Source organism: Triturus cristatus, chromosome 1_2 (assembly GCF_964204655.1).
Source record: "Triturus cristatus chromosome 1_2, aTriCri1.1, whole genome shotgun sequence".
NCBI classification, from domain to species: Eukaryota; Metazoa; Chordata; class Amphibia; order Caudata; family Salamandridae; genus Triturus; species Triturus cristatus.
Window position 1 is genome coordinate 222,966,469 of NC_140580.1, and position 13,646 is coordinate 222,980,114.

The 13,646-nt window shown below is 37.9% G+C and overlaps 1 protein-coding gene across 10 annotated transcripts in view; it reads right to left on the minus strand.

Moving 5' to 3' along the window:
* Positions 1 to 13,646, minus strand: part of SEC24C (SEC24 homolog C, COPII component) — a 1,178,749-nt gene that overhangs the window by 916,255 nt on the left and 248,848 nt on the right. For all 10 annotated transcript variants that reach the window (XM_085603503.1, XM_085603507.1, XM_085603502.1 and 7 more), the window contains one exon: positions 11,738 to 11,880. In XM_085603503.1, coding sequence (XP_085459629.1) covers positions 11,738 to 11,880 — 143 coding nt within the window. The remainder of the gene's footprint in view (positions 1 to 11,737; positions 11,881 to 13,646) is intronic.

Genomic DNA, 13,646 nt, shown 5'->3' on the forward strand with positions numbered 1-13,646 from the left:
TATATTACTATAACAGTGATTCTTTTTTTCCATTTTTTTTTTTTATTTTTTTTTTTTTTTTACGTGCGCGTACAGTAAGCTTACGGTAATCGTACGGTTTGCGTAATGTGCGTAATATTTTTACTCTTTTGACGTATGGTTACGCAATTTACGTAGCCGTGCGTACTGCGTACGCGGCGCGTAAGGGCATACGCTACACGCGCACGTTACGCGGAAGTGTTGCGGCGTGCTTGTTATGCGCATGCGCACGTGCACGTGTGTTTTATACGCGCATGCGTACTTTTACCGTAAGCGCTCCGTAAGCGCACCGTAAGCGCTCCGTAAGCGTAACGTACGCGCACGGTGGGTCATGTGATCAAGAAACAAAACTTTTGATTGGTTTAAAGTAGTTTCAGTTCTAGAACTCTCCTACACCACACCCATTCCCCTCATTTCTGCTTGTGATCCCTTAGGAGAAGGAGCTGAGTTGTCTTTGGGATACGATGGCAGACCAGCACTCCACTTCTGAGAGTGAGGCTAGCAGCACCACCATCAGGCAGAGAAGGAGGAAACAGAAGAGCTCTTTTATATGGGAGTATTTCACTTTTCCTGAGGGTGAGAAAAAAGTGAATGCTGCATTAGTGACTTGCAAGCTGTGCCAGCGTGTACTTTCAAGAGGTAATCCTAACAAGAAGTATTCCTTCGGGAATCACACTATGTTACGACACCTTGAGGCTGTACACCCTAGGACACATGCTCGACATACTGGAGGAAACCGTTCAGTAAGTCGACCAAGCACATCCACAGCAGCTCAGCCGAGTCCATCTTCGGCAGCTCAGCTGAGCCCTTCATCTGTGGGGGCAGATTCACCTTTTTCTGATCCTGTGGAAACTAACCATCGATTTGCGAGGATTACAATGCGGTGTTCAAATTGCCATTGTTCATAGGGAGACCAGTGTTCCCCTAATTAACAACAAAATAGACCAGCACATTTGTCCTACCAGCTAATATTCCCATTCTTCCTTTCCTCTGTCCCTGCATGAACACAACGGCTCTTTTAAGAGCCAACCTTACCTCTCAACTTTTTTTAATTTTTTCTTAAAAACGTTTTTTTTTTTACTGTACGCGTACGGTAAGCGTATTTTTTTTTTTTTTTTTTTTAAAACACTAAAAAAAAATTACCACATTACAAGGTCTTTGAGGGATTAATAACGAAATACTGAAAATCTGTATAAGGAGAAGTGGAAGAAAGGGACCATCTAATTTCTGACTTACCTGACCCACCCAACAATTTAATTATCAATTTATATTTAATTGAAATTGCTTGTAAAAATGTTTTTTTTTCCGTAAATTTTCTTTCTCAATCTGAAGAAAAAGAAAAAAGTATTAATATTTAATAAAACATATCATACAGTACACGTATTTACATATTTTCCAAAAACAAATTTTTGCCATGTTTTTCCTGTTTTCAGAATATATTGCATTTCACTATTAATCGTGAAAGCAATTGCATTCATCACTTAACAGCGGGCAAAAAAAAAAATAACAATCTCAAAGATTGTTTTAAAAAAGCCCAGAATCTCTTTTCACTTAAACATAACATTATAGAAATGCAAAATATTCAAAAAAAATATCATCTAATAACAAAAACTTTTTCTTTAAAATACCGTCTGACAATTTTGTTACAGAAGCATAATCACAAAAATAATACATCTCAAATAACTCCACAATACATCTGGTTACCTTTCCTTTAGGCCAAATGGTAATTTGAAAATTCTTTTTTGATTAAATTTGCAATGGTAATCCAATAAAATTCCAAAATTTAAATTGTACAAATGTTACTGATTTTCTCTACAATTTTGGTTTCCAAAAGATTAATTAGTAATTAAATAAGTCCACAATACAATTGGTTACCTTTCCTTTAGGCCAAATGGTAATTTTACAAATCTTTTTTGATTAAATTTCCAATGGTAATCCAATAAAATTCCAAAATTTTAAGTGTGCAGATGTTACCGATTCTCTCTAAATTTTTGGTTTCCGAAAGATTCATTAGGAATTAAATAAGTCCACAATACAATTGGTTACCTTTCCTTTAGGCCAAATGGTAATTTGAAAAATCTTTTTATTTGAAAATTCCAATGGTAATCCAATAAAATGGTAAAATTGTTTTGTACAGTTCTTGCCAATTCTCTCTAAAATTTAGGTTTCAGGAAGATTAGATAGGAATTTGCTAAATCAAAAGGCAAACGTTGCTTGAAAATCAATTGGGAATCATTACACAGTGTCCAGCCTTTTTCACATTTAAGATAAACTGTGTAATGTCCTGAAGTAACAGTAGGTCCTTCATGGAAAATTATTGCAACTGTTACAAAAGTTTTTCCTGAAATTGATAATTGCTGTCCTATAAACTTCTTTATTAAAGTATCCAATTTTGAACCATCAGCTCTACATCGTTGCATCATTAAAATTACATACTGTCCGTATTCCTTTAAAATTAACGTTGAAAACATGTCTGATTTACACTCACTGCATTCCATGCTATGATTAGCCTCTTTAACTAATTTAGCAAAAGTGACTGTTTTACACTCTGGCAATGTTAAATAAATAAACCTTTCAGAATCAACATTAGAGCCACATGTATGGAAACAGTTTTCACAACTATGTTCCCATTTATAAGAGAGACCAAACATATTTTCAATGTGTACCCCTTCTTCTTCCAGTACCTGAAGAAAATACATCAAGAATTCCTGTGCGTCTTGCTGTACATTTTGAGAAAACTGTGTTCGTCCTGAACATACATCTAAAAGTTTTCTAATTTCAGTAGCACTTTCTATTTTAGTTTTATCATTACTCAGCTTTTCAAAAAGGAGATTCAACTCAGAACAGAATCTTTTTCTCTGATTTACTATTATCTGTTCTTGCAAACTTTCCAGATAAAATACAACATTCAGCACTACATTAGCGTAGCAGTTGACACCAGAGCTATTTTCAAAATGACAACCTACAACCTCTTCAACATTTTCCTTTTTGCTTGCAATTACATCACTCCTCTTTTTTTTTTTCTCCTCTCTACATCCTCATTATAGATATTCTCAATTCTCCTTTTTCGAGAAACACGTTTTTCCAACACAGGATACTGACCTAAATGAGGAGCATAGGTTCTTCTTAATCTATTATACTCCTTTACACAATTTGCATCAGCACTAACTTTTGAGTCATCAAAGTCTATCATAAATAAACCAGATAATGTTTTCACTCGTGACAAAGCAACATAAGCCATACCTTCTTTGAACACAGTTGAACCAATGTTTACAAAAGCACAATCTACAGTCAATCCTTGAGACTTGTGAATAGTTACAGCATATGCTAGAGAAAACGGAAACTGTTTCCTACGTACATATAAGTCTTTCACAAGCATGAAACGAACTGTACAACGACAAATGTCTATAACTTCTTCTATCTGATCAAATTTTATTTTTAAACATTCAATTCCATCTTTTTTCTGGAAATTAATAAAACCCACAACTCTTCCCATAGCTCCATTCACTAAACCTTTTTCAACATCCAAATTTCTCCTTAAAAATACTCGATTTTTTTCTAATCCAGCTGTTTTGGAAATGTTCTTCTCTAGTGAATCCAATTTATTTTTCAGTTTGCCTGTTAATGTAATAGTAATTCTTTCATGCTGAATTTTGTCCACTGCTTCCAATTTCCTAATCTCTTCCTTTTCCAATTTCAAAAGTTCCTCATTGAATATTGAGCATTCACGTAGAGTTGGCATTAAGCAGATGACACTTTTCTTTTCTGCAATGTTATTGTATATATTTGCTGCAACTATTTCTTCCTTTGGGAATAAATTATGTAGCAACCGACTCTAATGCTTTCGTGCCAGCTTCAGTGAGTAGTCCAATTCTGATATCTTTCAGAATACTTCCATATTCTTCATCGTTTGCTTGCCTCATATTAGTAGTAAGTTCCTTGTACTCAAAGAAGGACCAAATATTTGCATTACCAATGCTTCCCAATGACTTCTTTGTGTCTTCATGTGTCACAGTATTAAACACTGGTTGTCCTTTAACTGGAGTAAGCTGTAGAAGATCCCCAAAAACTATGACATGTTTTCCACCAAATAACACGTCATAGTCTGTCCTTAGAATTTTCTGCATTCTTAAATGCACAAAGGCAAGCATTAAGTTTGATACCATGCTCACCTCATCAATAATGAGAACTTGCATCTTCTTCAATACTCTTGAAACTTCCAAGCATGCTTCTCCAGTTAGCTTGTGGTATTGTATTTTGTTCTCATGCTCCACTGGTAACATTAGCAAACAATGTAAGGTGATACCTTTTATGTTATGTGCTGCTAACCCAGTTGGAGCAGTAACCACACAAGACAAAGTTGAATCTGTTTTTTGCTGTAGGTAGCTTCTGATGACTTTGATTAAGAAACTTTTTCCAGTTCCAGCTTGTCCGCTTACATACATCCTGATTGGTTGAAATGATGTGCATGAGCACTCTTTTTTTTCATGTAGTAATCCGTGATCAATTTTGTTTCTGATCTCTTCATAAATTTGTTGCTGCTCTTCATTCAGTTGTCTTTCCAAATTTGGTAAGTCTATAAATTCTTCTTGAGCTTGATTCATAGCAGTTTCCACTTCATTCATTGCTATTGCAGCTTCATTTTCAACGATTGGTTGTCCTAGGGGATCTTGACTGAGTGTTCCAGAACTTTGGCTGTCTTGATAACTGTCTCTAGCTACTTCAGCTGCAATTGTAGTTTCCTGTTAAATTTCTTCATTTAACATTTGCACATAATTTCTGAAAGTACTGCATTCTATGCTGTCTTTGCAAGCATTAAAGGAATCTTCATAGCTTTGAAATTCTCCCAGTAGTTCGTCCTCTGAACGCCATGGTTTAAACAGCTGTAAAAGAGCCAAGTAGTAAAATTCCTTTTTGTCAGTAGTGTCGCAACTCAGCTTCCGGTGATTTATCAAACTTCCTTTTGTTTGCTTCACCAAATATCCTTCCTCACGAATGACTTTATATTTTCCATTGTTGATGTCTTCTGCGGCTTTCCGTGAATAAATGTAGTTCTGCAGCACTTCATAGAGACACATGTTCTCTAGATGAACACTTCTCTTTGGGTAATATGTGTCCAACATGTTTGATTTCAAATTATCTGTACTTTCTGGGTCATTCCCGGCCAAATATTCAATTTCTCCAACAGATTTCAGTACCCAATTTCTCTTTGCTGCCAGGCCTAAACTTGCCCTAATTATTCTTCTTGATTTTGAGTAGAGACTTGCAGAAGATTACCTATCTGAACATTCGTAGGATCCAATTTCTCAATGCGATAACATCTTTAAACTGAAACTGTACAGCTTCTTACTGACAGTCTTCTTGTGAGAAATCTCTTCCCACATTTCTTTCAATTCAGTTTTTTCTGATTTCGTAATGTAAGACGCAACATATCGAGCAACAGCAATGGAATTGTCAGCTACATACTGTATATCCATGTTAGCATTCCACATGGATAAAATGACTGGGTTGTAGTCATTTATATTTTTTGATTCTTCTTTTCTTTTTAGGTTGTAGGTATTCTTAGGTGATTTTCTTGTAATAGTATGTCTCACAGCTGACATAAAACTGTTTACTCTTCCTTTTGAAAGAACAGGTCTAGGAAATCCAAATCGACATTTAGTGTAGAATTTATCTTTTGTCTTGTACTTCCGTCAACAGTATTTTCCACACCGATGACTTTGGAAACGTAAAACTTGCTCTTTTAACTTTTTCTCTTCTGTGCTTTTTGGTATAGCACATGTTGCATATTCTTCAATAAAAGATAACACTGCTTCATCAGTATCTGTTCCAAACTTTGGGGCATCCTTGATCCACAACAGCATATGAATATAAGGAGCACCTCTTGCCTGGTACTCTTTTCTCCAAAAGAAATCCACAACTTCTCCAAGAGGTGGATTTTTTTTATTGCAGATGAAGGACATCATAGCCTCAAATCTATGATTGAAATATCTGCAAACATTAACCGGATCCAATGAGCACAGTTCTCCTGCTGTCTTGTATTCGATGTTTTTAATGTTTGAATTTGCCTCTCGTAGAAAATCCAGTAAATCATCCCAAGCGTACTCAGCACAGCTTAGGGTAAGGAACCATGTTGGTGTTCCTAAATTCCGTAACATGCATTTTAATTCACCATGGCGTCGGTACCAATATTCATTTGTCCCACGCTGACAAGCCATCAGATTGATCAGTTGTGTTTCCAAATGATCATCTCGGTGCTGCACTTTCTCCATAAAATCCTTAGCAGACACATTTTGTAAATGTACTCCACTTTTTAAAATGTGATTTACTGCATAAGACAATGCAGACAAGTCGCTTTCAAATAAAAGATGGAACAAATAAGGAATACTTTGTCAAAATCTTGGATCTTCTGCATATAGTCTTGTAGTCCGATACTCAGATGCTGGAATCTGTTCCGGACGTTCATCGTATCGTCCTCCTTTTCCTGTAGGAAACAGCTGGGGAAAACATCGAGCTTCCAAGCTCTCCTCCCATACACTCACGGGAGTTCCTTTTGCTTTCTTCATCTGAAACAGACCAATAGTGTCTCCCATAACTTCTTTTGAATGAAGAGGATGTATGCTAAAATGTTCATAAATTTCTTCTTCCTTTGACTTGTCCACTTTTTCAATTTGTCCAGTTGGTCTTTCTGTGTCTTCTTGTAAATCTTCTTCTTCTATATAAATTGATTCATACCATTTGTTATTCCTTTTCAAATACAAATTTGCTCTTTGTACTTTCCGTACATCTACCCGCTCCTGCCAAATCTTCTTATTCTTTGGAGGTACACCGTTAACCAGAATAACTAATGGTTCAGTTTCCAAAGTATCTGCATCAATAGTTTCCATATTTTTTTTCAAATCCAAGGGCAAATACACCACTCTTCCTTTTAAACCTCTCAGTAAATCTGAAGGAGGTAATTTACCAGTTTTGGGCTCCATACGTACTATGGTCTGGAACGGATGAACACATTGAATAAGTATAGACTCATATGTATTTAATTCAGAAAGTTCAGCAGGAATAGCATCCAATTCTAAATTATTATGTACAGCTCTGGTCGGCATTCTATTTTCTTCTAACTTATTATAACAGTATTTACAAATACGCTGATCTTCACCCAAATCAAAACAATTTTCAAGAAATATATATGTGGCAAAATCCTTCCACTTATAATTATCTTCATTTTCACTTTTTCTGTAGAGATCAACATTCCTGGTTTGTTTTTTATAATGAGTTCTGCGGCAACAAATACAAGTAATATTTGGTCTTTCTTTAGAGATGATTGCAAATTTTGTCATTTGATCATCAAATTTCTTACTTACAGAGGGTTCTACATTCTCTTCCACATCTTCCTCGATAACTGTGTCATTACCTGCACTCTTGTTCTGGACCAAAGTAACAAAACTGAATTTCATCAGTAACCTTCTCTACATCTGATACCGATCCACGGAACAGCGCCCTATTCAATTCATCTAACTTTATTGCTGGACTTTTAGCAAAATACAATCGTCTCACAAACTTTCTCATTTCAGTATGATGAACAGCCAGCATCCTAAAATGATGAAAAACACTTTTACACACTTTTCTAGATAGACAAGCCAGAGAATGTCCCTGCAAACCAGTATTCTCTCTAACTCTGCATGGATCTAGACTTTGAAGCACCTTAATCTTCTGTTTAACACTTTTTTTACTATATTCTCTTAGAAACTCTCGAAATTTATCAATAGATTCCTGACGCACAGTGCAAATACTACTACAATTCCAAGTATATACTGGGGCTTTAGGACGTCTCCCCATAGCCTCATCCGCCATCACTTGTTCCTCATCTCTTGGAACCATTTTCTCCTTCTCCATTATACAACCATTTTTCACTTCATAAGCACGACCTCTGGTGTCAACTGCATGCAGCAAACTATTACTTTGAAGATAACTCTCTTCATTAAAAAAAAAGGTTCACTACTTGAACTATGCATCCATTCTCCTAAAAACACTTTATAAAAGTTTGTTCTTTTCACTAGTCTTTTCCTTTTGCTTTGTGATTTCAGTACATGGACCATTTTATCTAATGTACGCATCCTGCTCAAAATTAAAATGAATAGTTTCCTTTTTAATTCTAATGCCTTTGCTACAATGGCTTCAATTTCTTTTTTTCTCTTATAAAATTTAGCTTTTTTCTTATATTTCTTCACATCCTTTATTAAATTGGACATAACTTCTCTGAAACATTTTTCTACGAATCTCTTTAAACGCTGTTTTTCTTTTTAAGTTAATCTTTATTGTTTCTGAAGGTATATTTGCATTAACTAAATGCTCAATTTTTTCCTGTTTTCTATTTAAAACATTCTTTCCAGTACAGACATTTTGTACATTTTAACTTTTTTTGAAGATATTGTTTAAAAAATCTTTTGTCTGCTTACCAGAAGACTTTCTCTTTTTCCCAACATGAGCATCTCCAACTAACTTAGGTCCTCCAGTTGTCTTCAAATATAGATTTTTTTGTGGTTTTTCCTTAGTCTGGATTTTGTAGGCATCTTAAATTTTGTTCACTGCTCTTCAGCAATACCTGAAAAAAACTTTAAAAAAATTCCTTTATTTTATTTAAATATATTACTAAATTTTTTATGATCTTTTCAAATCTTAAAATACTATGTACCAGTTTCCTACAAGTGAAAATCACAATAACACCATCACAAATTAAATATCTAAAAACAATTCCTGTGTGCACACAGAGTCATGGTTTGATATTAGTCAGAAAACGAAATTTCTTTGCCAATTTGAAAGCACACTTACTACTCTTTTTTTGACAAGTGATAAGTACTTTTAAAGTCTGACACATTTTCAATCCACTTTTCAGATTCTGAAAACAGCACATGTCCAAACAGCTTTTTCAGACCAGGAACATGTGTAACCTGGGTGAATGACTACACTCCAGCAAGGGCAACCAGCCTTAGTGATGCTGAATGTATTTGCATTACTGACTGCAACCTCAAACCCTAAAAGTATTCCTCATTTATACCAGTACACCTTAATTTATGGTAAAAACATAGTCCATAATATTTTACATGTTCCTTACATTTAAATTTCTCCCAAAACACAAAATGATAAACACAACTTCAACAAAAGGAATCCCAATTCTATTATTCATTTCTTAATTTACCACATACATCCCCTCTCAAACTCATAACTCACCTTTAAAATTAGTTAGTAGTGAAAGAAATGTGGCACTCAAACAGCAGATTATCAGAGCCAGGATCTCTGTTCTGTACACCTCTCTCCTCTCAGCAAAACCAGATAATGGCAACGTTTCCCTCTCTTTTTCCACACATATACATGTTAATTTCAAATCTCAGTGCTTCCCCCTTTTTTTCAAATGTAATCACACATTTCTATTGGTTGAAAACCAACCCTTTTCCAAAAGTACCCTTCCCCCAACTTGACTTCTGCCTAGTACCCTTCCCCCAACTTGACTTCTGCCTGCTACCATAGCAACAGCTCATGGAACACTGCTGTGTGAAGTCAGGTCAGAAGTTCACCACACAATGTTTCATTTTCAAAGAGCAAGAGTGCTTGACTTTTCTAACCTAACAGCAAATCCATAGTAATGTTCTTTGGTAACACATTTTTCTGTACCAATACAAAACATGCTTCTATAAATTGACACGTACAGCCTAGTTTTTAGTGTAGAATGGTATGAAACAGCCAATGAGTTCTTTTTATTTAAATAAAATATGTATGCCTCCATTTCCAAACTGTCTTTCATTTCTTTTTCCCTTTCTACTGAAATACACCTCCTGAGTGCATCCAGATCTCCTTTGAAGATGTTCACAGTGTGGATTGTAGGGCACAGCTATGTCTTCTGGAGTGAAAAGTATGCAGAGAAAACAGGTATGGTGAGAGACCTTGCTTTGCCAAATGTAGACATTAAATGGATTGGTCAGAGAGGGTTAAAGTGGCACCAATTGATGCCATTGGTGAAATCCTTCATGCAAATCCAACACCCTGACCTCATAATAGTGCACTGTGGTGGCAATGACCTAGGCACTTTGACTGGGGTAGGTCTGGAAATGCTTATGAAGGAGACCTTTGCACAACTGTTTTCACTTTTCCCTAAAACTGCCTTTGTGTATTCGAACATATGCCAAAGGCAAAAATGGAATTGGTCCAATCATTTTTGTCCGCAGATTGACAAAGCAAGAAAGCACGTCAACAAATCTGTTTCTGCTTTCCTCTGAGACTATGGTATGGGTTCCATTTACCACAACAACTTGCGTTACGACATGCAAGACATTTATAGAGGAGATGGTGTACACTTCACTGATGAAGGGAACAGAGTCTTCCTCTTGAACCTTAGACTCTGCGTCGGTACTTACTTGTAGGTACCACTAAAAAAATCACTTCAAAAACACAACGGCTCTTTTTAGAGCCGCCTAATATCTAAACACTTAAATCTGAATTTTATTTCTTTTTTTATTTATTTTTTCTACCGTACGCGTACGGTAAGCTTACCGTAAGCTTACCGTACGCGTACCCCGCGATTTTTTTTTTAAATTAATAAATGTTTTTTTTGTACTTTTGTGTCCTTCTTTGACCCCCTTTCAAATGTTAGGGGGTCTGTAACTCTCTTCCTTGCCCCCTTTTCACGTTATCTCCCTTTTTTTCTCTGTGTGAAACACACGAAATGGCGGCCGACACTTCCTGATTTCGTCCGATTCGAATGTTTACAGTCATGTGACAACCAATCAGATTTGAGCTCGCGCACGGCACCTTACGCGTACGGTAAGCTTACCGTAAGCGCACGGAGCGCGCTTACAGATATATATATTGATTTAAATGCTATTTTCTCAGGAACTACTGAACAGATTTACACCAGACCTACAAAAGGCACTTCCTTGACCTGAGGACTACCTCTCTGCCAAATTACAAGTAATTCTGTTCAGCCGTTCGGGCTGTAGCTCGGACTAAAGGTCCTATGGGAAAATGCATGGGGAAAAAGCGTTTTGGGACCCCCCTTTTTTCTCAGCCCCCGCTTGACAAATCCCCCCGAGACTTTCAGGGTAGGAGCGGAGCGTAGCGCCCCATTAGTTTTGAAAATTTCGCGAGGATTCGTCGACCGGCGCCAAAGTTATTCCAAATAGAATGTTGCGGATTTCCTATGGAAACAGGGTCCTAACTATAACTACCTACTGGCGACCGCCAGTAGGTTAAAAAATATATATATATATATATATATATTTTATTTTTTTTCATTCATTAGTTTAAATTGCAAATTCGAGTTAGGGGTATGTGGGGAGACATGTTTTACTTTGTCACACTGGTGGTGGCACAATAAGTGCTGCAGCTTTGTAGCTTACGATGGGCTTAAAGGCCCTGGGTACCCCTGGTACCATATACTAGAGAATTACAAGCTGGTTAACTTATGCCAATTGGGTATAGGGGCAATTGAACATACTTTAAAGGGTCTGAGCACTGAGCATCGAGGTACACTTAGCAGACCCCAGTGCACTCCCAGAGTCAAAAAACCAGCAGCACATGTCCTAAACTTTGGGGGGGGGGGGGGGGGGGGGGGTTAACATACAAAAACAAAGTAACACTTATGTTTTTCTCATCAACCAGCTTTACCTATTCCCTTCATTGTATCCAAATGCATACAGATGCATATTACAGCACATAGTCTACTTACAGGGCTAGGGATAGAATCAGGGTCAAGTCGTCTCGGAGGGGCAGTTGATGGTGCTTGGGGTCCAGTTTGATTTCCATAGTTCTGGGTCCCAGGATATGCTCCTCCATAGCCTCCCTGTGAAGCTCGGTTCGGTCCAAAAGATCCTGCTTAAAAAAAGAAACACCCAGCATGAAATCTTTATCATACAGCTGCCTTGTTTCCTTACTCTAAAACAAACCACTCCCAACTGCTTAAAAGATAATATGACCAACATCCTGCATATCAAAACTGAAACCTTCGTTTGTGTAGCTTAACTGTCAAGTTTGACCTTGCACAGGAGACATCTTTGGTCCCTTGAAACATACTATATTTACCTACTTTTTTCACATATTGGAGTAACATACCACACACAAAGAATGAATTGCCAATTGTGGACCAACATTTTGCAATAAGCATAACAAACACGTTACTTACCTTTGGTAGAGACCATCTAAATGAAAATTCCTCATATTATGAATTTCCCCCGGTTCCAGACTGGATCTAGAATGTTTTTTTTCCTCAGCAGACTGTCCCCCCTTCTGCCCCCTTCCCATTAGATCCACTCAACTTCTGTGCGCTTATGTCAGTTTCTTTCTCATTTCTGTCTGTGCCACCAGACCCGCGGCTCATAGGTCTGTGTGGAGATCTCTAGATTGGGAACTTATTAAAGAACTGTATGAGTCTATTCCAAAGAAAGGAGAAGTACTGCTTTCACATGTATTCACACAGTGAGGAAATCTGCAGTTAGAGTCTCAGCCAAAAAAAAGCTGTTACCAAAGGTAAGTAGCTTGTTCTTCTGATAGAGACTTCTTACAGCAGATTCCTCACCTTGTGAATACCAAAGCAGTACCTTCCCAGGTGGTGGGTGTGTGCAATGACAGACCAGGGAATTGTATAGGCCAGATCAGGTAAAGTCCCTGTCAAGATGGACTGGCTATACAGGCAATAGTGTTATGTGAACATGTAGAGGGCCTTCCATGTAGCAGCCTGGCAGATGTCCAAGCGCAGTGGTAGTAGCCTCTGTTATGGTGGAATGATTGCACAAGCCTTCTGGGGGCTGTTCTTGGCTAGCCCATAGCAGATTTTCATACACAAGACAATTCAGCAGGGGCGCTAGCAAGCTGGCAGAGAAGAGGGTCCCCCAACTCTAGAGCTCCAGCAGGCTGCTTGTGAACATAGTTTAGCCTTGCTGCTTCATGCGGTGAATTACTGCTTAGCTTGCACTACATCAAACCGGGGAATTGTCAGGAACGCAGCAGCACCGACGAAGCCCCCTGATTACACTTAACTCTAGGCGGAGGCTTCAGCCAACTGTGCGGAGCTTGGGCCGGCCTGCCGTGGGGGCAGCACAGGGACCACCTGACCAGAGGAGAGCTCATTTTCACTGTAAAGGCTTGCCCGTCGACACTACCCCGGATGCGCAGAAAAAAATGTTGTGAGGTCCACTTGCTCTGCCATACAAGACAATTTCCCCACCATTGGACAGCCAAGTGAGGCCTTGCGTATCTACCTTGGTCCGCCAACTTGGGCTGCTGGCTCTGGGGCACTCCAGGTCACCGCAGCAGCTCTTTTTCTGCCACTGGCTAAGACGACTGTGGCGCTGACGGACTTCATTTATTTATCTGAAAGGTTTTATATAGCGCTGGCTAGACCCGAAGGTATCAGAGCGCTTTACATGAGTATCAGACTATAGCTGCAGGGTACGTCATTACAAGATAACACAGTTTCAGAGCATAGTTACATAGTTACATGTTAGGTTGAGAAAAACAATAAGGACATATACTTAAGGGAAAGAGCAGGCATGGGGTGAGATTCAGGAGAGAGGGGGTAGGAGCAGGGGAAGTAGACAAAGAATGAAGGAGGGAAAGAGGTCAGGGAGGGAGAGAAACAG